This window comes from Bufo bufo, chromosome 5 (genome assembly GCF_905171765.1).
Source record: "Bufo bufo chromosome 5, aBufBuf1.1, whole genome shotgun sequence".
Classification (NCBI taxonomy): domain Eukaryota; kingdom Metazoa; phylum Chordata; class Amphibia; order Anura; family Bufonidae; genus Bufo; species Bufo bufo.
The window spans coordinates 167,734,325-167,761,880 of NC_053393.1; the positions used below are offsets into that span (position 1 = coordinate 167,734,325).

Sequence of the window (27,556 nt, forward strand, 5' to 3'; positions counted from 1 at the left end):
TTCATCTGACAGTTTATTTTCCTCAGTGAATACAGAGGAGAAAAAAATATTTAATAGCTTTGCTTTCTACAGTAAGTGTATACATTTATGAAAATATGTGTGGTATTTCCCTAACTTGCTCCAATTAGAACACAATTTAGATGTGTAAATACAGCAATGAACCATCCTTAAAGGGTTCTCCATGATTACTATGGTTTTCAACCCCTTCCCGCCCAGCACCATATATTTATGGCAGGTGTTTAAAGACAGAGCCCGCTCAGAAGCGCATTTGCCGCGTTTTAAACAGAAGACACCCGGGACTAATGACGTTGATATCACACATTTAAATCTGACTACAGCATCTGGGAGCTCAAAAAGCAGGAAGGATCGCGCTCCTGGGCATGCACTGGCTCCCTTTAGCAGGGTTGGGGGAGCCAGATGTTGTGTGCAGCAGCCTTGGTCCTTCTAAATGATACAAAGTTGCCACACAGAGGTTCCTATGGAGCTGTGTGATGCATACACTAATATATACCAAGGTATAAACTGACAGCTACCAATTGCAGACCTGGGGCTGTAGGATTGTATGTGTTTTGGCATCACTCTGGGTTTGATGTTTGAAAATCTTAGGCTACTTTCACATCTGCATTTTTGCTGGATCCGTCATGGATCAACAAAAACGCTTCCATTAGGATAATACAACCGGCTGCATCCATTCTGAACTGATCCAGTTGTATTATCTTTAATAGCCATGAAGGATCCGGCACCAAAACCACTGTAAGTCAATGGGCGACGGATCCGTTTCCTTTTGTGTCCGAGACATTACATTGTGTTTCATGCCGGATCCGTCTTGCTCCGCATCCCATGAGGCACTTAAAAACGCTGTCTTTCTGTCCAGCATGGGAACGCAACCAAACATAACGGAATACATTCTGGTGCACTCTATTAAGTTTTTTCACCATTGACAATGAATGGGGACAAAACTGAAGCGTTTTCCTCCGGTATTGAGTTCCTATGACCGATCAAAATACCGTAAAAAGGAAAAATGCTAATGTGAAAGCAGCCTAAATATACTGTCCATCTTTTGCAGACATCTGTTTGCAGTATTTACCTGAAATTCTATCAGTGTTGAAGTGTAGTGGTCAGCTCTCCCGCTAGAGTCAGTGGCCCAAATTTACTAACATGATTGCACACAGACTTTATAGAAAAACATGCCAAAGTTTGGTGCATAATGTTGAAAGTTAACTTTTAGACCTATTAATGTGTTAGGACCAACAGGTTTTTCTCTGCAGTGACAGCTTTCACCTTCCTGACAGAGCCTAATTTTGCAAATCTGACATGTGACTTTGCAAAAGGGTGACACTAGGGACGCTCGCCCCCGTTACCACCTGCCATTGGCTGGCCCCCCCCAGACACCGAATGTTTTAATCCGCGCACAGGGAGAAGCAGTGGCAGCCGTGCGGGGACCAAGACCGGCGCAGAAAGCGGGGAGCCAGGTAAGTAGAATCTCAGTGTGAGGGGGCAATTTACAGGCTTGGATAACCCCTTTAAGGAAAAGCACTTCATTCTCAAAGGGGACTATGGAACCTTAGTTCTTGTGTGATTGCTGGGGGTCCCAGGATTTAAATCCCCATTGATCACAGAATGATCTTCTTTCTTGTGGAAAGACTGCTTACTACTTATGAAAAGCAATGATTCAATAGCTTTACACACGTTCTTCTAAAAATTGTGTGACCCATACATGTAATTAAATCAGACACAAGAAATTGCAAAACATTTACAGATTTATTTGAAAATATACAAGAAATTTAGGGCATCTATATCAAAATGAAATCACTGAATGTATGCTACAGAATTCTGCAAAAGCATTCCTGATTAGATGTGAGAGACGTTAGCGTGCATACAATATTATGATGAAAGTTTATGCACAACTTATGAGCTTTTGATAGTATACAGGAACATTTTCCTTAATTTGGTTCCATAAAAAGACTAAAACAAAACAAAAACATGCAGAAAATAACCACATGTATTTCACGTAAATGGCCTGTATTGGCAGCTACCATTCACCGTCATAGGAACCCTTTATTTGATGATGCAAAATGCAAAGTAAAGTTTCTTCAATCCAAAAACTCTTACCCTGGCACTTGTTTTTGGAAGACTGGTAACCAATTATGAGACTCCTCTAAATTAAAAATCAACATGATAGCAGTAAAGTTTGTATGTTAGCATTTGACGGTGTTCTGTTTTTCAGAAAATTTTCTACCCTTACATGTAAAGTTTTACATACTATTCTATGAAAGCCTGATAATGTAGAACATGTTATAATCTGAAACCTATCTATTCTTGTTAATACTGATTTTAAGGAATTTTACCATATGTAAGTACTGTTCTATCTCCAGGGTCGTCAAATGATACCATATTACAAACTTGACATCTGCAGAAAAAAAATGCTACGTTGTCCAACTATTGTCTAAAAATGCACACAAGATGAGCCAGTTCTACAGATTCATGCTTGATAATTTGCATTTCATACATTTGATCATAAAATAAAGAGGACTTTGTCAAAGAAGTACTTTAAAAACTGGCTGCATAAAATACAAAGAAATATTTGAAATTATTTAAACCTTTACACAGAGTTACTCATAATTTTCATTAGCATAAAATATATACCAGTTCTGTAAAACTAGTTACGTTATATAGCTAAAATATAAGAGATTCACCGTGGAAGTTTCTGGAACTACTTTTACTTGACCTGCTAAATGCTGGATAACTCGGATCAGAGTTTAAACATCCAGTACGCTCGAGAGAGCAAGGGGCAAATTGGCTTCTGCTCAGGGAAAGCAGTAATATACACATACTGATTACATTTTCTAAACTAAAAATTTTGTTCACACAGGTCAATTACTGTTACAGTTTGCTTATAGCTTCTTTTAATCTGTTTTGCATGTATACATATCAATGCCAACAGAGGAATCTGTGAACGCGGCTCATAATGAAGTTAACAAATTATACAGCTCAAAGCTCTCCTTTTACCACGATTGCTCTGAAAGCACCAGTGACTAAGAGCCTTTTTTTTAGATTACTGATCACCTAAAACAAAGAACAGGTAAGGCCCCTTTCACACTTGCGTTGTCCGGATCCGGCGTGCACTCCATTTGCCGGAATTACACGCCGGATCCGGAAAAACGCAAGTGAACTGAAAGCATTTGAAGACGGATCCGTCTTCAAAATGCGTTCAGTGTTACTATGGCAGCCAGGACGCTATTAAAGTCCTGGCTGCCATAGTAGTAGTGGGGAGCGGGGGAGCAGTATACTTACAGTCCGTGCGGCTCCCGGGGCGCTCCAGAATGACGTCAGAGCGCCCTATGCGCATGGATGACGTGATCCATGCGACACGTCATCCATGAGCGTGGGGCGCCTGACGTCACTCTGGAGCGCCCGGGGAGCCGCACGGACGGTAAGTATACTGCTCCCCCGCTCCCCACTACACTTTACCATGGCTGCCAGGACTTTAGCGTCTTGGCAGCCATGGTAACCATTCAGAAACAGCTAAACGTCGGATCCGGCAATGCGCCGAAACGACGTTTAGCTTAAAAAAACGTTCCGGTCCGGAACTGAAGACATCCTGATGCATCCTGAACGGATTTCTCTCCATTCAGAATGCATTAGGATAAAACTGATCAGGATTCTTCCGGCATAGAGCCCCGGCGACGGAACTCTATGCCGGAAGAAAAGAACGCAAGTGTGAAAGAGCCCTTAGTACTCACCTCACAGATCCTGGTACCTGATCAAGTTCTCTCAGTCAGGCTCTTATTTACTTAGCTGCAACAGTGATCTCATGTGAATTGCTGCAGCCGGGCACGTGTTGCCAATGTGGCGTTACTGCTACAGCCGGCCTGGCCAGAAGAACTAGCACACTGTTTCTGTGAGGTAACTACTTACTGGTTTTTATTTTTAGATTGAACCCGAGGGTTGTCCGGTTTCCTCATGAAAGACAACCCCTATAAAGTTGTTTTCCAGGATCATGGCCATTTTGAATTAAACGTGTGGTACCTTAAAGATAAAAGAAAATCATAGTCACCTGCTCCCCACAGCTCCAATTGGCAATCCTCTGGTTCCCGGCTTGTCTTCTAGCTGGGGTACGAATGGGGACACGCGTGCCACTGTAGCCAATGAATTACCTCATCTGTTCATGTATCCAAGCAGCACATTACTGGTGGATCATGTGCCGCTTGGAGACAAATCATTGATGAGGCTGATCATTGGCTGAAGCGGTGTATGTGATCCTGTTCATACCCTGGTCCAAACTAAACAAGCCTGGTTCTGGAAGATTGCAAATGAAGCCACAGCGCCAGAACGAAGCGGATGGGAGCAGCGAGTATGAGTCTTTCATTAGGCACCACACGCTATGGGGGCTATAACGCTGGGAAGCCATTTAAGGCTGTATTTCAGTAGAACCATTCTGGCTAGCAATTAGACATATCAATATATGGACAGTAAAGGACCTTTATGGCAAACAATCGAGGCAGTTTTTAATAACCAGCGTTCCTAGAAACACTCATTTATGATAATTTCCCTGTGTAAACATACCACCGATCACACAATGAATAAGCTCGTTCATCGGAGGGATAGCAGCTTTCCTGCGGCACATTAAACCATTGTTTGCTGGAAGCAGTTCGCCCTGTGCAAACAGTAATCTGCTGCCAGGAAACAATGATTCTCTATTGGGACGAGTGATTGCAATAGCGATTAAACAGTCCCATTTAGCGAGGATGATTTCAGCTCTCTCCCTGCTTAACGACAGGTCGTTATTGGGAATCAACAGTCCATTCCCGATAAATGCCTTATTAGTCAGCCGATGTAAAAGGGTCTTAAGTCAGAGTGGACCTTTCCACATAGAGATTATGCAAACTGTTATTCCTAATGTCTGAATCTGCCTGTCACATCGTTACATTACATTAGTAGCAGACACAAACAAGAAGGAAGTCAGATGTATGTTGTAGCAGAGGAGACAGATTTTAATCCGGTTAGTTACACCTTTCAATTTCGATTTATATTGGCCCGATTGGAACACAAAACTGTGCACGTAAACCTAGCATAAGCCATACTTCGTCCACAGCTTTGTACATATACTGTAGGTTAGTTACAATTTCCTGAAACCAGCCACAAGAATAGTATCTGGTATCAGGAATCAAAGCAATACTTATTTATGGCTTATTGGGGAACAAATCTTCCTCTGATCCTGAGGACTGGGGTGCCACGTGCTATCATTCTCTATTAAAGTCTTTAGGAGGCAAAGAAAGTGCCAAGTTAGTGCACAGATGTTTCTGTATGTACCATACAGTTAAAGGGTTTCTATCACTTGGTATGACATAATTAGCTGTCAGACACTAGCGATCTGCTAGTGTCTGCTCTGGCCAACCATCCTACTATAATCACTTGTGGGGCAGCGGTTTTGCTAAAAAACTTACTTTTATAGATATGCTAATGAGCCTCTAGGTGCTATGTGGGCGTCATTAGCACCTAGAGGCTCCGTCTACCTTCATACACAGCCGCCGCCCAGCGCGTCCCTCCAGCCCGCCCATGTCCTCCTCCGTGTGACGCAGCGGACGAGTTCTCGCGCATGCGCCGTGCGCGGCTGTATTCGGCGCATTTGAGATCTCAGCTCGGAGCAGTCAGACATTCAATGCGCATGCGCGGCTGTATTCGGCGCATGCGCATTGAATGTCTGACCGCTCCGAGCTGAGATCTCAAATGCGCCGAATACAGCCGCGCACGGCACATGCGCGAGAACTCGTCCGCTGCGTCACACGGAGGAGGACATGGGCGGGCTGGAGGGACGCGCTGGGCGGCGGCTGTGTATGAAGGTAGACGGAGCCTCTAGGTGCTAATGACGCCCACATAGCACCTAGAGACTCATTAGCATATTTATAAAAGTTAGTTTTTTAGCAAAACCGCTGCCCCACAAGTGATTATAGTAGGATGGTTGGCCAGAGCAGACACTAGCAGATCGCTAGTGTCTGACAGCTAATTATGTCATACCAAGTGATAGAAACCCTTTAAAGAGTATCACAGTATAACGACATCTCAAAGGTTTTGATTGTGCTGGGACACCCACCTATTACTAGAGCGAGGAGACAGAAGCAATGACATGGCGCGTTGTCTCTCCTTATGGCATGAGACGGTTTCAGTAGAAAGTCTGAGTCCCTATTCCGTCTCGTTCAGCGCTGTGTTTCTCTCCCTCCTCGCTCTAGCTATCGGTGAGGGTATGACTGCTGAGTCTTCCACCAATCGGTACAACCAGGAGAGAGAGAAGCCTTTGATATGGTACACTTTAAACGGAGAATGACAGGGACTTGGAAATCCAGTTCTCTAGATAGAAAACGGGGACTCAACCGGTGGACTCCCACATCAATCCAGCTTCTATGGAATATGCAATCAATTTTCATTAAATGTTTGTCTTGGAAAAATCCTTTAAAGTTTAGCAAGACAGATAATATTCAACATGCTAGTATAAAGTAGCTATTATGATAAGCATGCTACAAACCAGTATGGATTTGATGTTTGACATGTCCTGTACACAAACAGCATAATAAACTTTCACAGTGAACATCCAATATTTCTACCTATATATTTGAGCTGTATTGAACTCTTAATGTACCTTGAAAGTTACACTATAACAAATAAAATATAAAACAGCAACCATCTCACCAGCAATGTAAGTGTTTCTGCCCCTAAGTTACCATATACATGCCTTTGTGTTTTTTTTTATTTACAACTCATTTCTCTTATAGTTTAAATACGGTATGTTTCATCTAGCTTTAGTACCAGTCTGCAAATTTAGAAAACTAATCGTAATATTAGTAAGCATATTCTAATACTATGGTTCTTGTTTACACAGTAAGCCCACCATATCTGTACTAGTATCCAAACTCATAATTACATGGCTAGAACATAAGACAGCCATAAACTATACACACACATTACACTGTTTGTACAGGAGCATTTGTCTCTTGTTTTAATAAAAAGTTCAAATGACTTAGAAATGTACTTGCTACAATTTGTTTTCTTAGAAATTCTCAGATGGATGAAAGTAAATTAGGTTTGTCTAAATATCTACATTAAAATTTTGCAAAATCAATTATAAAAAGAATAGTAAATATTTTGTCCAGGATTTCCATCAAAGACTAGAGTGGCGGGAGGGGGCAGAACCCCACCAATCAGCAGTTCGTCCACTGTGTAGTAGATGAAGCCAATAACTTCAGCACTGTTCCTGACAAGGTGAATAGGAGCAGAGCTGCAGATACCAGCTCCGTCCAGTGCACAATGAAGACCATCAATATCAAATTCCTGGACGACCCCTTTAAAGGGGATAACAGGCCGTTTTTTTCTTAACAAAAAAACAAAATGCTCCACATGGTGTAAAATAATACAGTAAGGACTCATTCAGACGGCCACAAGTGTTTTGTGGTTCGCAAAACACGGATACCAGCCGTGTGCATTCCGCATTTTGCACATTGCCGGCCCTATGATAGAAATGCCTATTCTTGTCCCTGGACAAGAATAGGACATGCTCTATCTTTCGTTCCGAAAAACGGAACTACGGATGCGGACAGCACACCGTGCGCTGTGCGCATCTTTTGCGGCCCCATTGAAATAAATGGGTCCGTGCCAATTCCGCAAAATTGCGGAACGTATGCAGACCCATTCATGCGGTCGTCTGAATGAGCCCTAAGTCACACTCACCTTATCGATCCCCACCAGTCTCTACTTCAAGTGATTAGCTAAACTGACATTTACTGTGCGTTGAGAAAGCCCAGGACTGGCAGGGATGTGAAGCATTGGAATGGGAGTCCTGAGGAATCAGTAAGCGGAGTATCAATTTTTTATTTTACATTCTGGAGACCTTTAAAAAACAGCTGGACTACACAGATCTGATACTGAGGATAGGTCAACAATAATTAAAGAGGTATGCCCTTTGCAGACATTGATGGCATATTGCTAGCACATGCCAATGTCCAATAGTTCTGGGTCTTCTTCTTATTTCCAGAACTGGCCCCTTGAAGTGAAGGAAGAGCAGCCGAGCATAGGCGGCCGCCCTCCGTTCATTGCTATGGGAGTTCCGAAAGTAGCAGAGTGCTGGCTGTTTCTGGCAGTCCCATAGCGGTGAATGGAGAGATGGCCATGCATGCGCGGTCCATTCTCCATTCGCCGCTATGTGACTTCCGAAAAAAGCACTCGCCCTTCTATATTTGGAACTCCAACAGCAGCGAATAAAAAGCACACCGTGCATACTTGGTGTGCTCTCCTTCGCTTCAGGGGTTCCGGAGATACAGGCGGGTCCTAGAAGTGGGCCTGCACCTATCTGACATGGATTTTCTAGAGATATGCCATCAATGTCCAAGATAGGAATACCCTTTAAGTCCTGAACAACCCACTTAATGATTTCTCTACCTTCAGCTGTCAAGTGTAAGATTTTTGCTAAAAACAGAAAACAGACACATCTGTACCCAGTGTAATGTTAACATAGCAATACAGGATCACAAACTTGATTGCATTTTTAACTACAAGCTATGGTTTCCAGTTGCTGTTCTGCTTCAGCAGCCATCGCTGCTGCCTGTAATTGCTCGGTCTCGCTCTGTATGGCACTAGTTGTCACTTGCTTGCGTTGTTCACTGTGCATATTATTTTCATGGCGCTTCAGATCTGAGGCCTTGGCAAATGCTTTTGTGCATGAAGCACAAATAAATGGTTTCTCTCCGCGGTGTCTTCTTTCATGATCTTTGAGATGAGATTTGTGTTTGAAGGCTTTATCACAATGATGGCATGCAAATGGCCTCTCATTACTATGTACCCTTTCATGCTTTTTAAGATCTGGTGCTCGGATAAAGGATTTGGCACATACTTCACAACTGTAGGGTTTGTAGCCAGTGTGGATTTTCAGGTGTTCTTTTAGGTGAGCCTGGGTAGTAAACGCTTTGGCACACATTTCACACACAAATGGTCTATCTGCTGTGTGTAATTTCTCATGCTTTCGTAAACGCGCTTCATCAGTAAATGTCTTACCACATGCTTGGCATGCAAATTGTTCCCTGTGGCCATAAAGCAAATACTCAAATTTCATATCTCCTGTTGCGGTGGTCCATGCTGGTGCTTGCTCATCTTTTACTTCATTAATGCCCTCATTAAAAGTCAGAGCCTGTGGGGTTTGTGGAGCCAACTCTTTAGGTTCGGTTGACTCCATCGCTTCAACTTCCTGACCGTAGCAATTCACTTTTCGTACTTCTTCACTACCTAATTCTTTAAGGATTGCTTCCTGAACTCTCAGTGTAGATGTAGGCAACTTTTCCTCTTCATGGACCCGAGCCGCCCCTTCAACTGTGTCATCTGAAGGACTATCATCGTGATCTCCAATTTCTTCTACTTCATCATCTTGATTGTCATTGGACTCACCAACCTGACGACTTATTTTTAGGCTTGTATCATAAGCATATTTATTTTTCGGAGATGAAGGATTCTCATCAGCTGTCGAAACATCCCGTTTCTGAGAGCACAGCTTATCCAAAAACCTTATACCGAGTATCTGACCAGAAGACATCATCAAATTGACATCTTCCTTCTTGACAGCAATTTTTGCTGTATACATATAGTTAAGAACTTCCTCGAATATATCAGACCGCAGAAAATCTATTTCTATGACGGATGAACTGTCAACTTCTAGTTTCTTGAAAAGTTTTTTAAAGTATGTACTGCAGGCAGCAAGTACACACCTGTGTGCCCTGAACTTCACATCTTCAACAACAATGGCGATATCACAAAATTCACCTTCTAGTCGTTGCTCATTCAGCGTCTTTAAAAATACAGTCTTATGATCATCATCATTATATTTCAGTGTTTCAGACATGCTTATAAAAAAATCCTAAAAAAAAAGGAGAAAAAAAAATGTGAAAATACACTCAACATGTATACTTTTCTAAAACTAGTAGCCATTTTATGCCAACATTAACCGTTTCTCAGAAATTTAAGTGGTTCATTGCTATTTATATTCCGATAACTATAAGCTGAAAACAGCCAAACCCACTGATTTCAGCAGATGTTGGGGAAAGAAGGATCGGACATGCTGGATTTCAGCATGCAAAACAAGAAACAGCAAGGGCTGGCACACAAAAGGATATATATCAAAAGAGTGCAAGACATTTACCCTAAACCCTTTCAAGACCCTTAACCCTTTTCTATTTTTCCATTCACATAGTTGTAAAGTGGGATAATGTAATATTGCATATGATGTAGTCAGAAGCTGGAAAAATATTGGGCTCAAATTGGGAAAAAAGTACGATTCCACCAGTGTTTTATGGTTTTTGTTTTTACGGCGTTCCCTATACGGTGAAACTGATTCCGGGTCAATAAGATTACAACGATACACATTTATATAATTTTAATTGTGGTTTAATACTTAATAAAACTTTCATAAAACTGATTTTTGCTTTGCATAGTCTGACATTTTTACATTTACGTCTACAGAGCTGTAGTTTTCAGTGATACCATTTTGGGATATGTATGACTTTGTGATCACTGTTTTTTTTATTTTTTGAGAAGGGGAATTAGCCATTTTTCTGTTACTGCGTTCACCTTATGGGATAAAAAGTTTACATTTTAATAGTTTTGGTTTAATAGCAAATGATCCTTATTTTTTTTTATTGCTTATTATTTTTATTATGGGGAAAGAGGATGATTTTTAACCTTTTTTACGCATATTTTAAGTCCCCTTAGTAGACTTTAACAAGCAATTGTAAGATCGCTCTTCTCATATACTGCAATAAATTAACATTGCAGCCTATGGTAGTTGCGCTATGTTCCTATGGAGCCCTGTCATCTACGGCCTTCACACAAATTACTGGTGTGGTAGCCTTGAATCCTTAGGAGGGACCAAAGCTACCACAAGGACGGAAAGGCTCCCCCCAAAAGCGTGTGGGGGAGCAGTTCAGGCCTTGGGAGCCAGCCATTCCATGGAAAGCAGCCTCAGATGCTGTGGATACAACTGCCCATATCATCTGAGGAGTGAAATGTCTGCAATCGGCGTTATCACCAATCGCAGACATTAGCACCAGGTATCTGCTGTGTGAAACAGCAGAAACCCAGCAGCTATGGCACCCGCTCTGCTCTAGAACGGGCACCATCTTAAGGCCTCATGCACACGACAGTTGTTTTTCTCGGCCTCCGTTCCGTTTTTTTTGCGGATAGGATGGGGACCCATTCATTTCCATTGGTCAGCAAAAAAATGCTGATAGTTCATCTGTTTGTGTTCCGCGTCCGTTGTCCGTGTTTCCCTTCAGCAAAAAAAAAAGTGCATGTTCTACTTTTTTCACCTTTGCGGACAAGGATAGGCATTTATTACAAGGGATCTGTGGAAAAAACGGATCCTCCAAAAAAAAACAAAAAAACGGATGCCGCATCCTGTTTTCCACAGTACTTGTGTGGCGGAGGTCAGGAACGGGTTAAGAAATGCAATCACAAAAAAGTAGGGCAACACAAAAGATCCAAGTGTCCAAAACAAAAGGTGGCTACTTTGAAGAACCGAGAATATGACATATTTTTAGTTGTTTCACACTTGTTTGTTATGTATATAATTCAACATGTGTTAATTCATAGTTTTGATGCCTTCAGTGTGAATCTATAATTTTCATAGTCATGAAAATAAAGAAAACTCTTTGAATGAGAAGGTGTGTTCAAACTTTTGGTCTGTACTGTATGTTGCCTTTATTTCTTCTGAGTTTGTGCGTGGATCATTTTGCAAAAAAGTGACCCAATTTTGGAAACTACGGGATAAGGTGGCAGTTTTATTCGGACTATTTTTAGGGTACATATGATTTTTGGTTGCTCTATATTACATTTTTGTGAGGCAAGGTTACAAAAAATGTAAATTCTGAAATTTCATCTCCATTTGCCAATAACTCTTGTGGAACACCTAAAGAGTTAACAGAGCCATATTTTATTTTATTTTTTCCTGGGCGATTGTCTGTGGCCAAATAGAATTAAAATTGGGGAAGGGGATTATAAATTTAGTACTCCATGGAAGTGTGGTACTCCCTGAAGCAACACTGAGTGGTGGTGTCCTTCCGTATCCCCCTCCTGTGACACACTCTGCACTTTTTTGGGGTTTCCCGAGGTACTCCGGCCTGCTCTTTCCCGGTCAGAAAAGATCAGGGCCTTGAGGACTGCCTCATAGAACTGCAGGAATTTCTCTGTGTTGCCAGCGCTCCGGGACAGCACAAAAGAGTTGTGCAAGGCAACCTGTACCAAGTAGACCGCAACTTTTTTGTACCATGCTCAGGTTTTGCACATGCCGTTATATGGCTTGAGGACTTGATCAGAGAGATAAACTCCTCCCATATACCGATTGTAGTCCACGATACAATCGGGTTTAAGGACCGTTGCCGTGGTACCTCGCACAGGGACAGGCGTGATGCCGTTACCGTGAATTGTGGACAGTACAAGGATATCCCTCTTGTCCTTATATCTGACGAGCAACAGGTTTCCACTGGTAAGGGCACAGGCCTCACCCCTGGGGATAGGTACCTACAGGGGGTGGGTACGATGGCAGCGTTGATTTTTCCGCACGGTCCCACAAGCGGACGTGGATCTGGCGGCGAGGGACTGGAACAAGGGGATACTAGTATAACCCTTATATAGCAGTGGGTGCATAAGGTCCCACACAAGTTTCCCGCTAACACCCAGAATGGGGGGACATTCTGGGGGTTCAATACGGGAGTCTCGCCCCTCGTACACACAAAACTTGTAAGTGTACCCTGAGGTACTCTCACAAAGTTTGTACAGCTTCACGCCATACCTCGCCCACTTAGAGGGAACATACTGGTGGAAAATGAGTCTCCCCTTGAAAGCAATCAGACACTCCTCAACAGCAACCTCCCTTCCAGGTACATAGGCCTCCAAAAATGTGGCAATGTGGCCCTGAAGTGATCGATGACCAGCCTGATTTTGTACAGGCGGTCATAGGCAGGATCACCTTGGGGGGGGGGTTTGCTCCTTTTCTCTGAGTGCCACGCCACTTTTTTAACTATAATTATTTTCACGTTATGGGGGGGGGGGGGGGGGGGGGGGCGACATGCTATATTATCTGCATAATGCAGGCATTTCCAAATGGCCTCAAAACGGGAACGTGTCATGGCCATACAGTAGAGTGGGGTCTGGCAGAGGACGTCCCCACCAGTGATGGCCAGTTCGCCCGCGAACACATGCGGGCTGCCATCTTAAATCACAAGTCTGGCGAGGCACAGGTAAGTCCTTACCTGTACCTGCGCCGCGAGCCGGTCTGAAACAAATGTGGTCACTGGGAGCAGGCAGTTCTGAGAACAGCCCGATGAAGGCCCCTGGTGGCTGTTCTCGGAACTGCCTGCTCCCTGTGACCGCATTTGTTTCAGACTGGCTCGCGGCGCAGGTACAGGTAAGGACTTACCTGTGCATCGCCGGACTTGTGATTCAAGATGGCAGCCAGCCTGTGTTCGCGGGCGAACACGGCGAACTGGCCATCACTGGTCCCCACTCCAGTACTGCCTGGGTTTTTTGACTAGGCCCATGTGCAGCACGAGGCCCCAAAACGTCCTCAACTCGGCTGCACTGACCGGAGTCCAGCCACTGGACCTAGCCAAAATGGAGCCCGGGTGTTGAGCAATGAACTGTTGGGCGAACAAGTTTGTTTGCTCCACCATCAGATTCACAAAGTGGTCACTGAAAAAAAACTAAAAAAGTCATATTCAGTGAAGCCCACTGTGGGAATCTGGATTCCTGGTTGGCCAACAAAGTCAGGAATCACGGGCTCAAAATCCTCTGGGGTACACCAGACAAATTTACCGGTAGGGGGCTCAGGTGGACTTATCTGGTGGGCTGGAAAACTAGTATGAGCCCCAGGGCGGTTCATACTAGTGTGGGCCACAGGGTCCCTGGTATGGGGGTCCTCTTGCTCCGCCTGGTGGCGTCTTCGCCGCCTTGGGGGCTCATCATCATCACTAGATGAGGAGGAGGATGCAGATAACAAGAGGAAAGTGGGATCATCCTCGTCCTCACTAGGGCTCTCGGAGTCAGAGGCAAGCAGGGCGTATGCCTCCTCGGCCGAGAACGTCTGGCGGGCCATAGGGGAGTGTGTGTGTGTGTAAAACTTTATATAGTGTGCGTGTGTGTGGGGGGACGGGTGTTCACGTTCACTACCCTAACAGAAAAAATAAATAAAACTAAATGAAAACCTCAAAAATTTGAAAAAGAAAAAAGATTCAAACTCAGTGGTCCGAAGCTGATCAGCAGTGGCGTGGGCGATGCGCTAAGAGTGGCCGGACGCTAAGAGTGGCCCAAAAACTGGGGTTGGGGGCGGCGGGCAAGCTGCAGCACCCCTGGGGGGGTCTAGGGTTGCACAGCTGAGTGTGCTGTGGACCCCAGACACCCGATCAGGGTGAAGCTGAAAAATATAACTTTTTTTCCCCCTAAAGTCTCCCTGCCTAATCTAATCTTTCCCTAAAACCTGTCCCTGTGAATTTTGTTGGCTCACGTGGGGGTGATGGGCTCACTGATGGACGACGGGCTCCTCTCTCCACGGAAGCAGTGTGGAGGAGGAGAGCAGAGCTGGGGGAAGTTAACCCCCGCCCGCCCGTCCATCCAATAGCAAGAGATCCTGAGAGGTGATGTCACCGCCACCTCTCAGGATCTAAGGATGGTGATTGGTGGTGTACAGGGAGTGCAGAATTATTAGGCAAATGAGTATTTTGACCACATCATCCTCTTTATGCATGTTGTCTTACTCCAAGCTGTATAGGCTCGAAAGCCTACTACCAATTAAGCATATTAGGTGATGTGCATCTCTGTAATGAGAAGGGGTGTGTTCTAATGACATCAACACCCTATATTAGGTGTGCATAATTATTAGGCAACTTCCTTTCCTTTGGCAAAATGGGTCAAAAGAAGGACTTGACAGGCTCAGAAAAGTCAAAAATAGTGAGATATCTTGCAGAGGGATGCAGCACTCTTAAAATTGCAAAGCTTCTGAAGCGTGATCATCGAACAATCAAGCGTTTCATTCAAAATAGTCAACAGGGTCGCAAGAAGCGTGTGGAAAAACCAAGGCGCAAAATAACTGCCCATGAACTGAGAAAAGTCAAGCGTGCAGCTGCCAAGATGCCACTTGCCACCAGTTTGGCCATATTTCAGAGCTGCAACATCACTGGAGTGCCCAAAAGCACAAGGTGTGCAATACTCAGAGACATGGCCAAGGTAAGAAAGGCTGAAAGACGACCACCACTGAACAAGACACACAAGCTGAAACGTCAAGACTGGGCCAAGAAATATCTCAAGACTGATTTTTCTAACGTTTTATGGACTGATGAAATAAGAGTGAGTCTTGATGGGCCAGATGGATGGGCCCGTGGCTGGATTGGTAAAGGGCAGAGAGCTCCAGTCCGACTCAGACGCCAGCAAGGTGGAGGTGGAGTACTGGTTTGGGCTGGTATCATCAAAGATGAGCTTGTGGGGCCTTTTCGGGTTGAGGATGGAGTCAAGCTCAACTCCCAGTCCTACTGCCAGTTTCTGGAAGACACCTTCTTCAAGCAGTGGTACAGGAAGAAGTCTGCATCCTTCAAGAAAAACATGATTTTCATGCAGGACAATGCTCCATCACACGCGTCCAAGTACTCCACAGCGTGGCTGGCAAGAAAGGGTATAAAAGAAGAAAATCTAATGACATGGCCTCCTTGTTCACCTGATCTAAACCCCATTGAGAACCTGTGGTCCATCATCAAATGTGAGATTTACAAGGAGTGAAAACAGTACACCTCTCTGAACAGTGTCTGGGAGGCTGTGGTTGCTGCTGCACGCAATGTTGATGGTGAACAGATCAAAACACTGACAGAATCCATGGATGGCAGGCTTTTGAGTGTCCTTGCAAAGAAAGGTGGCTATATTGGTCACTGATTTGTTTTTGAATGTCAGAAATGTATATTTGTGAATGTTGAGATGTTATATTGGTTTCACTGGTAAAAATAAATAATTGAAATGGGTATACATTTGTTTTTTGTTAAGTTGCCTAATAATTATGCACAGTAATAGTCACCTGCACACACAGATATCCCCCTAAAATAGCTAAAACTAAAACAACTAAAACTACTTCCAAAAATATTCAGCTTTGATATTAATGAGTTTTTTGGGTTCATTGAGAACATGGTTGTTGTTCAATAATAAAATTAATCCTCAAAAATACAACTTGCCTAATAATTCTGCACTCCCTGTATTATCACACCACCGATCACCATCCTTTTCCGGGTTATCGGGTCACCGAAGACCCGAATGAACCGGAAAGGACCCCCCTCGGCATTGTCAGAGAGTGCCTGCTAAATGATTTCAGTAGGCACTCTGATTTCAGTAGGCCCTGTGTCCGTAAGAGGTTAATCAGCATAAAACATGTATGAAGCAGAGTTATCCTGTTCCTGCAATGTCTGTTTAGTAACTACTTGCATTTCCTGTGCAATAATAATTCTGGAGCATCTATTCTTATGAATCTGTGATGCACCATTCATTTATTATTCCAGCTAGAAGTTATGAATGAAATATTAGCAGTCTGCATTGAAGGTTGACATGAGTGTTACCAGTTGGGGCCGTGTCTGACATTGGAAACAGTGATTGGATAATGTCAGACTGTGCAAGAAACTCATTTATAACCTCTACCAGGAGTAATAAAGGAATGGAACAACATGGAGTTAAAATAATAGATGCTTCAGAACTGTAATTATATCAGGAATGCAAGTAGCTGCTAAAACATACATGTCAGGAAAGATTACAGGTCCTCTTTAAATGAGAGAATACCCCCAAAAGTCTAATGCTGACCAGAGCCACGTGATATTTATCTGCAGACCATTGACAGATTTAGATAAATTTAGTGACATTCATGATCATACACATGGGCTAACCCCTTTAACCCCTTAGGGACCGGGCTCATTTTCACCTTCAGGACGAGGCCATTTTTTGCAAATCTGACCAGTGTCACTTTATGTGGCGATAACTTTAAAACGCTTTGACTTATCCAGGCCATTCTGAGATAGTTTTTTCGTCACATATTGTACTTCATGACACTGGTAAAATGGAGTCAAAAAAATTCATTTTTATTTATAAAAAAATACCAAATTTGCCAAAAATTTGGAAAAATTTGCAAGTTTCCAAGTTTCAATTTCTCTACTTCTATAATACATAGTAATACCTATAAAAAATGTTATTACTTTACATTCCCCATATGTCTTCTTCATGTTAGGATCATTTTCGGAATGACATTTTATTTTTGGGGGACGTTACAAGGCTTAGAAGTTTAGATGCAAATCTTCAAAAACCAACTTTTAAAGTACCAGGTCAAGTCTGAAGTCACTTTGTGAGGCTTACATAATAGAAACCACCCCATTCTAGAAACTACACCCCTCAAGGTATTCAAAACAGATTTTACAAACTTTTTCAACCCTTTAGGTGTTCCACAAGAATTAATGGAAAATAGAGAAACAATTTTAAAATTTCACTTTTTTGGCAGATTTTCCATTTTAATAATTTTTTTCCAGTTACAAAGCAAGGGTTAACAGCCAAACAAAACTCAATATTTATGGCTCTGATTCTGTAGTTTACAGAAACACCCCATATGTGGCCGTAAACTGCTGTACGGGCACACGGCAGGGCGCAGAAGGAAAGGAATGCCATACGGTTTTTGGAAGGCAGATTTTGCTGGACTGTTTTTTTGACACCATGTCCCATTTGAAGCCCCCCTGATGCACCCCTAGAGTAGAAACTCCAAAAAAGTGACCCCATTTTAGAAACTATGGGATAAGGTGGCAGTTTTGTTGGTACTATTTTTGGGTACATATGATTTTTGGTTGCTCTATATTACACTTTTTGTGAGGCAAGGTAACAAGAAATAGCTGTTTTGGCACCGTTAAAATTTTTTGTCATTTACAACATTCATCTGACAGGTTAGATCATGTGGTATTTTTATAGACCAGGTTGTCACGGATGCGGCGATACCTAATATGTATACTATTTTTTTAATTATGTAAGTTTTACACAATGATTTCATTTTTTAAACAAAAAAAATCATGTTTTAGTGTTTCCATAGTCTGAGAGCCATAGTTTTTTTCAGTTTTTGGGGGCGATTATCTTGGGTAGGGTATGATTTTTGCGGGAGGAGATGACGGTTTGATTGACACAATTTTTGGGTGCGTATGACTTTTTGATCGCTTGCTATTACACTTTTTGTGATGTAAGGTGACAAAAAAAGGCTTTTTTTACACAGTTTCTTTTTTTTTTTTTTTTACGGTGTTCACCTGAGGGGTTAGGTCATGTGATAAGTTTTACACAATAACAGCTTTTTTAAAACCAAAAACATTATGTTTTAGTGTCTCCATATTCTGAGCCATATTTTATTTTTATTTTTTGAACGATTGTCTTAGGTAGGGGCTCATTTTTTGCGGGATGAGGTGACGGTTAGATTGGTACTATTTTGGTGGGCATACTCCTTTTTGATCGCTTGCGGTTGTACTTTTTGTACAGGACAGTTTTTATTTTTTACGGTGTTCATCTGAGGGGTTAGGTCATGTGATATGTTTATAGAGCCGGTCGATACGGACGCAGCGATACCTAATATTTCCCCCCCACACACAATTTTTATTTATTTTTTAACTTTATTTGGGGAAAATGCAGTTTTTGTTTATTTTTACTTGAAACTAAATTTTTGGGGGGGAAAACTTAATTTTTTCAACTTTCTTTTTTTCACTTTATTTTTTGTCCCACTTTGGGACTTCAACTTTTGGGGGTCTAATCCCCTTTACAATGCATTCCAATACTTCTGTATTGGAATGCATTAGCTGTATGAGTAATACAGTGTGTATTACTCATACAGATTCCGGCCTGTGAGATCCAGGGGGCACCTGGGCGCATTGTCCCCGGGTGCCTGCTCAATGATTTGAGCAGGCACCTTGTCCCGATCACTGCCTGACGGGTGGCGGTGAACGGAACTACACATGACGTACCGGTACGTCATGTATCCTTAAGTACCGGGACATCATGCCGTACCGGTACGTCATGTGTCCGGAACAGGTTAAAGAGGACCTCTCCTGACATGCCTGTTTTAATAGTTTCATGCATTCCCCTGTGATAACAATTCTGGAACATCTATTCCTCTGACTCTAAATTAATTGCTATCAGTCTGCATTAGGCTACTTTCACACTAGCGTTCGGGTGTCCGCTCGTGCGCACCGTTTGAAGGGGCTCACGAGCGGCCCCGAACGCATCCGTCTGGCCCCAATGCATTCTCAGTGGAGGCGGATCCACTGAGAATGCATCCGCCTGCCAGCGTTCAGCCTCCGCTCCGCTCAGTGAGCGGACACCTGAACGCTGCTTGCAGCGTTCGGGTGTCCGCCTGGCCGTGCAGAGGCGAGCGGATCCGTCCACACTTACAATGTAAGTCAATGGGGACGGATCCGCTTGAAGATGACACTATATGGCTCAATCTTCAAGCGGATCCGTTCCCCATTAACTTTTAATGTAAAGTCTGAACGGATCCGCTCAGACAACTTTCACACTTCGAAAATTTTCTAAGTTTTAATGCAGACGCATCCGTTCTGAACGGATGCGAACGTCTGCATTATCGGAGCGGATCCGTCTGGGATCCGCTCCGAACGCAAGTGTGAAAGTAGCCTTAAGGGTACAGATGGGTGTTAACCAGTTGGGCGGGTGTACCTGCACAGTCTGAGACTGGAAGCACTGACTGGATAAAGTGAGACTGTGCAGGGACGCACCTCCAACTGGTTAACACCCCTCTGTACCCTTACTGCAGACTGCCAACTTTCAAACCCATGTATAGGCAGCTAAAGCAGACCTCCACCCCCTTCCAACCCAAGCAGAACTTGGGGAAAACTGTTAGGCAGTTAAAGCTCAGTATGGTGCCCTACCGCTCCATTCATTCTCTATGGGACTGCCGAAGATGGCCTAGAACAACGCTTGGCTATTTCCAGCGGTCCTATAGAGAATAAATGGAGTGGCAGGGCGCATGTCTGACCTGCCGCTCCATCAGATCGGGGGAACGAGATCCCGCTCTCGGGATTTGTGGGGGTCCAAACAATCAGATCCCCATCGATCCGTTAGCTATCCTCTATCCTGTGTATAGCTGATAACTTTTTTGATCAAACAAGTGAATTTTTTTGTCAGGGAATTATACAACCTCTCCACATTTCTTTATTATTTTTTTTTACAATACAGTTATTTTTTTTAAACAGAACTCATACCATGTACAAAGAAGAAGGTGTCCTTCCTGGAGACTGGCAATTCAAAGTATAAAGTAACCAGTAACCTATAAAGAGAAAGTGTAGTTAGTGATGATTTATATAAATATGATAAGGTATAAATGCAAGATTGGTAGTTAAACGACTCTTCTAATTTTAGGCTAATAAAGCTTAAAGAGGTTCTGCCGCTTTTTCTTACTGATCATCTATCCTCTGGTTAGTTCATCAGGACCCCCACCGATGAGCTGTTTGAGAAGACAGCGGTGCGGGCAGTAGCGCTGCGGCCTTCTCGTTGTTTAGCAAAGGCCCAGTGACGTCATGAGTAGTATCACTGGCCTGGGTGCGGCTAAGCCCCATTGAAGTGAACGGGGCTTAGCTGTGCCCAGGCCGGAGATTCTAGTCGTGATGTCACTGGCCTGCAGGAAACAGCAAGAAAGTCGCGGCACTACTGCCAGTGCTGCTGCCTTCTCAAACAGCTCAGATGCTGATGGTCTATCCAGAGGATAGATTATCAGTAAGAAAAAGCGGTACAACCCTGTTAACCCCTTAAGGACTCAGCCTGATTTTGCTAATCTGACATGTGTCACTTTATTTGGTAATAATGTTGAAATGCTTTTACCTTGACACATTGTACTTCATGTTAGTGGCAAATAGGGATGAGTTAACCGACTTCGGATGAAACATCCAAAGTCGATTCACATAAAACTTAGTTTGGATACTGTAGGGAACGAGCGCTCTGTAGAGTATTAGAATGTATTGGCTCAGATTAACTCAAGTTATTACTTCGCAAAGTCTCGCGAGACTTTGGGTAATAACTTAAAAAATAAATTTCTACAGTTAAAAACCTTTTTCCGAACTCTAGTTCGGTTACAAGTGGTACCTTGGAACCGAACCAGAGTTCAGAAAAAGTTTTTTAACAGTAGAAATAAATTTTTGAAGTTATTACCCGAAGTCTTGCGAGACTTCGTGAAGTAATAACTTTGGCTCATCTGAGCCAATACATTCTAATACTGTACGGAACGCTCGTTCCCTACAGTATTCAAACTAAGTTTTATGCGAATCGACTTCGGATGTTTTATCCTAAGTTGATTTGCTCATCCCTAGTGGCAAATATTGGGCTGATATGTTTTACCAAATATATATATATAATATATTTATATACACAAACACACACTGGGGAAAATACACTGCCTGTCCCCCAAAAAAAGTCGCCACCTGGATTTAACTAAGCAAATAGTTATGAGCCTATTATTGGATAATTACTGCATGGGCGATTATCTTTCAGCTGGCAACAAGTTATTTAACCCCAACTGGTGCAATGAGTTGCTTCTCATTACGAGACACATCTCGTGGTCGTGGAAAAGATTTGTCTGTTTGAGAAGGAGATTGCAGAAACTACTAAAATTGGGTTAAGAACTGTCCAACGCATTATTAAAAAGTGGAAGGATAGTGGGGACCCATCGTATTCGAGGAAGAAATGTGGCGGGAAAAAAAATCCTGAATGATCGTGATCGGCGATCATTTTTGGTGAAATCAAATCGAAGAAAAACAACAGTAGAACTCAGGGCTATGTTTAATAGTGAAAGTAAGAGCATGTCCACACGCACAATGCGAAGGGAACTCAAGGGATTGGGACTGAACAGCTGTGTAGTGTAAGAAAACCACTAATCAGTGAGGCAAACCAGAAAAAAAGGCTTCAATTTGCTAGGGAGCATAAAGATTGGACTCTGGAGCAATGGAAGAAGGTCATGTGGTCTGATGAGTCCAGATTTACCCTGTTCCAAAGTGATGGGCGCATCAGGGTAAGAAGAGAGGCAGATGAAGTGATGCACCCATCATGCCTAATGCCTACTGTACAAGCCTGTGGGGGCAGTGCTATGATCTGGGGTTGCTGCAGTTGGTCAGGTCTAGGTTCAGCCTGTACTCCAAGAATGAGGTCAGCTGACTACCTGAACATACTGAATGACCAGGTTATTCAATCAATGGATTTTTTCTTCCCTGATTTCACGGGCATATTTCAAGATGACAATGCCAGGATTCATCGGGCTCAAATTGTGAAAGAGTGGTTCAGGGAGCATGAGACATCGATTTCACACATGGATTGGCCACCACAGAGTTCAGACCTTAACCCCACAGAGAATCTTTGGGATGTGCTGGAGAAGGCTTTGCGCAGCAGTCAGACTCTACCATCATCAATGCAAGATCTTGGTGAAAAATTAATGCTTCACTGGATGGAAATAAATCTTGTGACATTGCAGAAGCTTATCGAAACAATGCCACAGCGAATGTGTGCCGTAATCAAAGCTAAAGGCGGCCCAACAAAATATTTTGGTGGTGACTTTTTTTATTGGATGGGCAGTGTAAGTATTTGATACACTGGCAATTTTGCAAGTTTCGCCACCTACAAAGAATGGAGAGGTTTGTAATTTTTATTGCAAGTACACTTAAATTGTGAGACAATATAAAAATAAATCCAGAAAATCACTTTGTATGATTTTAAAATAATTAATTTGCATTTTATTGCATGAAATAAGTATTTGATACACTAGAAAAACTGAATTTAATGTTTGGTACAGAAACCTTACCTTTGCAAATACAGAGGTCAGATGTTTCATTTATTTTTTTACTAAGTTTGCACACACTGCAGCAAAGATTTTCGATTGGGTTCAGGTCTGGAGACTGGCTAGGCCACTCCAGGACCTTAAAGGGTTTCTGTCACCCCACAAAACTCCTTTTTTTTTTTTTTGGATAGTTATATTCCTTATAGCGCGATATAGGAGAATATAATGGTCTTACTTTCATGCGGCCGATTCTTTAGAAAACGAAGTTTTATAATATGTAAATCAGGGCTCTACCAGCAAGTAGGGCGTCTACTTGCTGGTAGCCGCAGCAGAAATCCGCCCCCTCCTCTTGTTGATTGACAGGGCCAGCCGGGATCTCCTCCTCCGGCCGGCCGGCCCTGTCAGTATTTCAAAAATCGCGCGCCTCTGTTCATTCGGCGCAGGCGCTCTGAGATGAGAAGGCTCATCTCCTCAGAACTCCCTCAGTGCGCCTGCGCCGATGACATCACCGAAAGAGAAGACGTCATCGGCGCAGGCGCACTGAGGGAGTGCTGAGGAGACGAGCCTCCTCATCTCAGAGCGCCTGCGCCGAATGAATAGAGGCGCACGATTTTTGAAATACTGACAGGGCCGGCCGGAGGAGGAGATCCCGGCTGGCCCTGTCAATCAACAAGAGGAGGGGGCGGTTTTCTGCTGCGGCTACCAGCAAGTAGACGCCCTACTTGCTGGTAGAGCCCTGATTTACATATTATAAAACTTTGTTTTCTAAAGAATCGGCCGCATGAAAGTAAGTAAGACCATTATATTCTCCTATATCGCGCTATAAGGAATATAACCCTCCAAAAAAAAAAAATATGAGTTTTGTGGGGTGACAGAAACCCTTTAAAATGCTTCTTACGCAGCCACTCCTTAGTTGCCCTGGCTGTGTGCTTTGGGTCATTGTCATGCTGGAAGACCCAGCCACAACCCATCTTAAATGCTCTTACTGAGGGAAGGAGGTTGTTGGCCAAAATCTCGAGATACATGGCCCCATCCATCCTCCCTTTAATACGGTGCAGTCGTCCTGTTCCCTTTGCAGAAAAGTACCCCTAAAGATCTTTACACCCCCATGCTTCACGGTTGGGACGGTGTTCTTGGGGTTGTACTCATCCTTCTTCCTTCAAAACAGTGAGTGGAGTGGATACCAAAAAGTTCTATTTTGTTCTCATCTGACCACATTAACTTCTCCCAAGCCTTCTCTGGATCATCCAGATGTTCACTGGCGAACTTCAAATGGGCCTTGACATGTGCTGGCATGAGTAAGAGGACCTTGCGTGCCCTGCAGTATTTTAATCCATGACTGCATCGTGTGTTACTAACGGTAATCTTTGAGAATGTGGTCCCAGCTTTCTTCAGGTCATTGACAAATTCCTCCGTGTAGTTCTGGGCTGATTCCTGACCTTTCTCAGAATCATCCTTACCCCACGAGGCGAGATCTTGCATGGAGCCCCAGACCAAGGAAGATTGACAGTCACCTTAAGTTTCTTCCATTTTCTAATTGCGCCAACAGTTGCCTTCTCATAAATCTGCTTGCCTATTGTCCTGTAGCCCATCCCAGCCTTGTGCAGCTCTTTGGTCTTGGCCACGGTGGATAGTGATTGATTGAGTGTGTGGACAGGTGTCTTTAATACAGGTAACAAGTTCAAACAGGTGCAAATAATACAGGTAATGAGTGCAGAGTAGGAGGGCTTCTTAAAGAAAAACTAAAAGGTCTGTGAGAGCCAGAATTGTTTCTGGTTGGTAAGTGATCAAATAATTATTTCATGCAATAAAGTGCAAATTAATTATTTAAAAATCATAAAATGTGATTTTCTGGATTTTTTTTTTATTCTGTCTCTCATAGGTAATTACAGACCTCTCTATTCTTTGTAGGTGGGAAAAGTTTCAAAACGGCCAGTGTATATAACAGATTATATATATATATATATATATATATATATATATATAATTTACTGAAAGTTTTGAAAAATTCACAATTTTCTACGTTTGAATTTCTCTGCTTTTAGCCTGTCGATGACCAGTGCCGTATATGTAAAAGTAAAACGTTTACAAAACAAAACACCTATATCATTTTTTTTTTATCATACGGACCAGCAGAATAAAGATAACTTCATTTTATCCGTACAGTGTACACCACAATAACAAAACCCAAAAAGCAATGGCAGAAGTGCTGCCTTTTCTTCATCCTGCTTTCCAAAAAGAGAAATAAAAGGTTGTACATACCCCAAAATAGAACCAATGATGATGGCAACTAGGGGTGGGCGATATGGCCTAAAATCTATATTGCGATAAAATTTTAAGCATGGCCGATATGCGATATATATCGCGATATATTGTTTTCTATATTTGGGGGGGTGTAAACTTTTTTTTTTTTTACTTTTTATCTAATAACTATTTGCCTCCTTAAGGGCTAGAACCCTTGTCATATTCACCCTAATAGAGCTCTATTAGGGTGAATATGACTTTACACTCTCCCTGCTGCCCTGTGCTTTGTGCACACAACAGCAGGGAGCTGACCATGGCAGCCAGCCTCTCATGTGCCCCCCCAGCCACTCATCCACCCCCCAGCCTCTCATGTGCCCCCCAGCCTCTCATGTGCCCCCTCTGGTAACTCAAACCCACCCCCCCCTCCCCAGTATTAATCATTGGTGGCAGTGGCCACAGGGTCCCCCTCCCCCCTCCATCATTGGTGGCAGTGGGCAGTTCCGATTGGAGTCCCAGCAGTGTAATGCTGGGGCTCCGATCGGTTACCATGGCAGCAGCCAGGACGCTACTGAAGTCCTGGCTGCCATGGTATGTTAGTGAGCAGCATTATACTCACGTGCGCCGTGGCCGCCGGGTGCTCCTTCTTCTCATAGGTCTGTGCGGCGCATTGCTAATGCTATAAGAATTAGCAATGCGCCGCACAGACAGAAGAAGGAGCGACCGGCGGCCACGGCGCACGTGAGTATAATGCTGCTCACAAACATACCATGTCAGCCAGGACTTCAGTAGCGTGACTCCTGGCTGCCATGGTAACCGATCGGAGCCCCGATCGGAACTGCCCACTGCCACCAATGCAGAGACTGAAGAACATTCCCGGCACCCGACCTCTGACAGGACACTGTGATCCGCGCGATTAACCCCTCAACTGAGGGGTTAATTGCGGCGGATCGCAGCTTGCAGTCATAGGAGCCGGGATATGAACGCTATGGTATTCAGGCATTCATTGGTGGCGCAGTGGCCACAGTCCCTCCCCTCCTCCTCTGTTCTTATTGGTGGCCAGCAGCAGCCGCGCACAGTGGGGAGGGAGGGACTCCCTCCTTCTCCACTGTGCCGGCTCAGGAGAACATGGTGCGCACTGAGAGCGCGATCATTCACTACCGCTCCGTGGTCATATCGCGGTCCGGCGATATGCATAAAATCCATATCGTGGCACAAATTTATATCGCATATCACCTATATCGCCCACCCCTAATGGCAACTCAGCCTGTAAAAAAATAAGCCCTCAAACAGCTCCATCAAGAGAAAACTAAAAAGGTATGGCTCTCACAAAATGGCTGTACTGGTACCCCAGAGGCTGTTCAAATAGCAACATGGTGCTCGTAAATCCATCAGAATCTGCAAAAGCCAAAAGGTGGTCTTTACCTTCTGAACCTTGCAGCTTACCTAAACAGCATATGCCATATCTGTGGAAAACGTAAAATTTTCTTTTCACACCATCCACTGCTCATTAATTTGTACACAATACCTGTGATGTCATTTTAGAGGTGTAGTTTCCAAAATGGAGTCACTTATTAGGGGCTTTCACGGTACAGGTACCTCAGGGGCTCTGCAAATGCGATGTAGCCTCCGAAAACCATTCCAGAAAAATCAGTGCACCAAAACCAAATGGCACTCCTTCCCTTCTGAGCCCTACCATGTGCTTATGTCCACAATTATGGCAATTCTATACTCAGTAGAACCTGCCTATCAATCTAAGTAGTGTGGTGTGCATCTCAGATGGTATCTTCCCGGCACAACATAATGGCAACTAAAATACCATATATGTGGAAAACTTGCAATTGTCACTTTCACCATCCACTGCATATTAACTCTGAAAAATACCTGTGGCGTCGAAATGCTCACTCCACTCCTTAATACCTTGATGAACGAAGTTTTCAAAATGGGGTACCTTCTCAGGGGTTCTATTTGTTATTTCACCTCTACAGTTATCAACAAAAGTGGTGTAAACCACTACACTGTGCCTCAAATGTGCATGGTGCTCTTTTACTCCTGAGCCTTCTAATACGTTCAAACAAAAGAATAGGTTCACATGGTGGGTGTTTCTAAAACCACAAAATACAGCATACTAATAAGAGGGCTGGCTTTTCACACTGGCACACAATGGGCACAACATATTGTGCACTGAAATGGCATATCTGTGGAAAAATTTCAATTTTCACCTTCTGCTGTGCATGTTTGCAAGACATATTAGCCGCCAACATGAAATACAATATATCACAGCAATCTCAGAATCAGTTGGATAAGTAAAAGCATTCCAAAAGGTGAAAACTGGCTATGTCCTGAATGGGTTAAGAAAGATAGTGCTACCTTATAAAATATCCCCATATGTCTACATTAGGTTGGCATCATTTTGCAATAAGGTGGTAAAATTACAGGGTACATAAAAGATATAATTAATAACCCATG

At 43.4% G+C, this 27,556-nt stretch overlaps 1 protein-coding gene across 2 annotated transcripts in view; it reads right to left on the reverse strand.

Moving 5' to 3' along the window:
• Positions 1 to 7,608: 7,608 nt before the first annotated feature.
• Positions 7,609 to 27,556, reverse strand: part of ZBTB14 (zinc finger and BTB domain containing 14) — a 28,605-nt gene continuing 8,657 nt past the window's right edge. The window contains exons 2-3 of one of the 2 annotated variants that reach the window (XM_040433247.1): positions 20,289 to 20,353; positions 7,609 to 9,895 (exon numbers count right to left, since the gene is read on the reverse strand). In XM_040433247.1, the coding sequence (XP_040289181.1) occupies positions 8,537 to 9,895; positions 20,289 to 20,353 (1,424 nt within the window). In that variant the 3' untranslated portion in view covers positions 7,609 to 8,536. The remainder of the gene's footprint in view (positions 9,896 to 20,288; positions 20,354 to 27,556) is intronic. The other variant, XM_040433248.1, reaches the window with a different exon arrangement.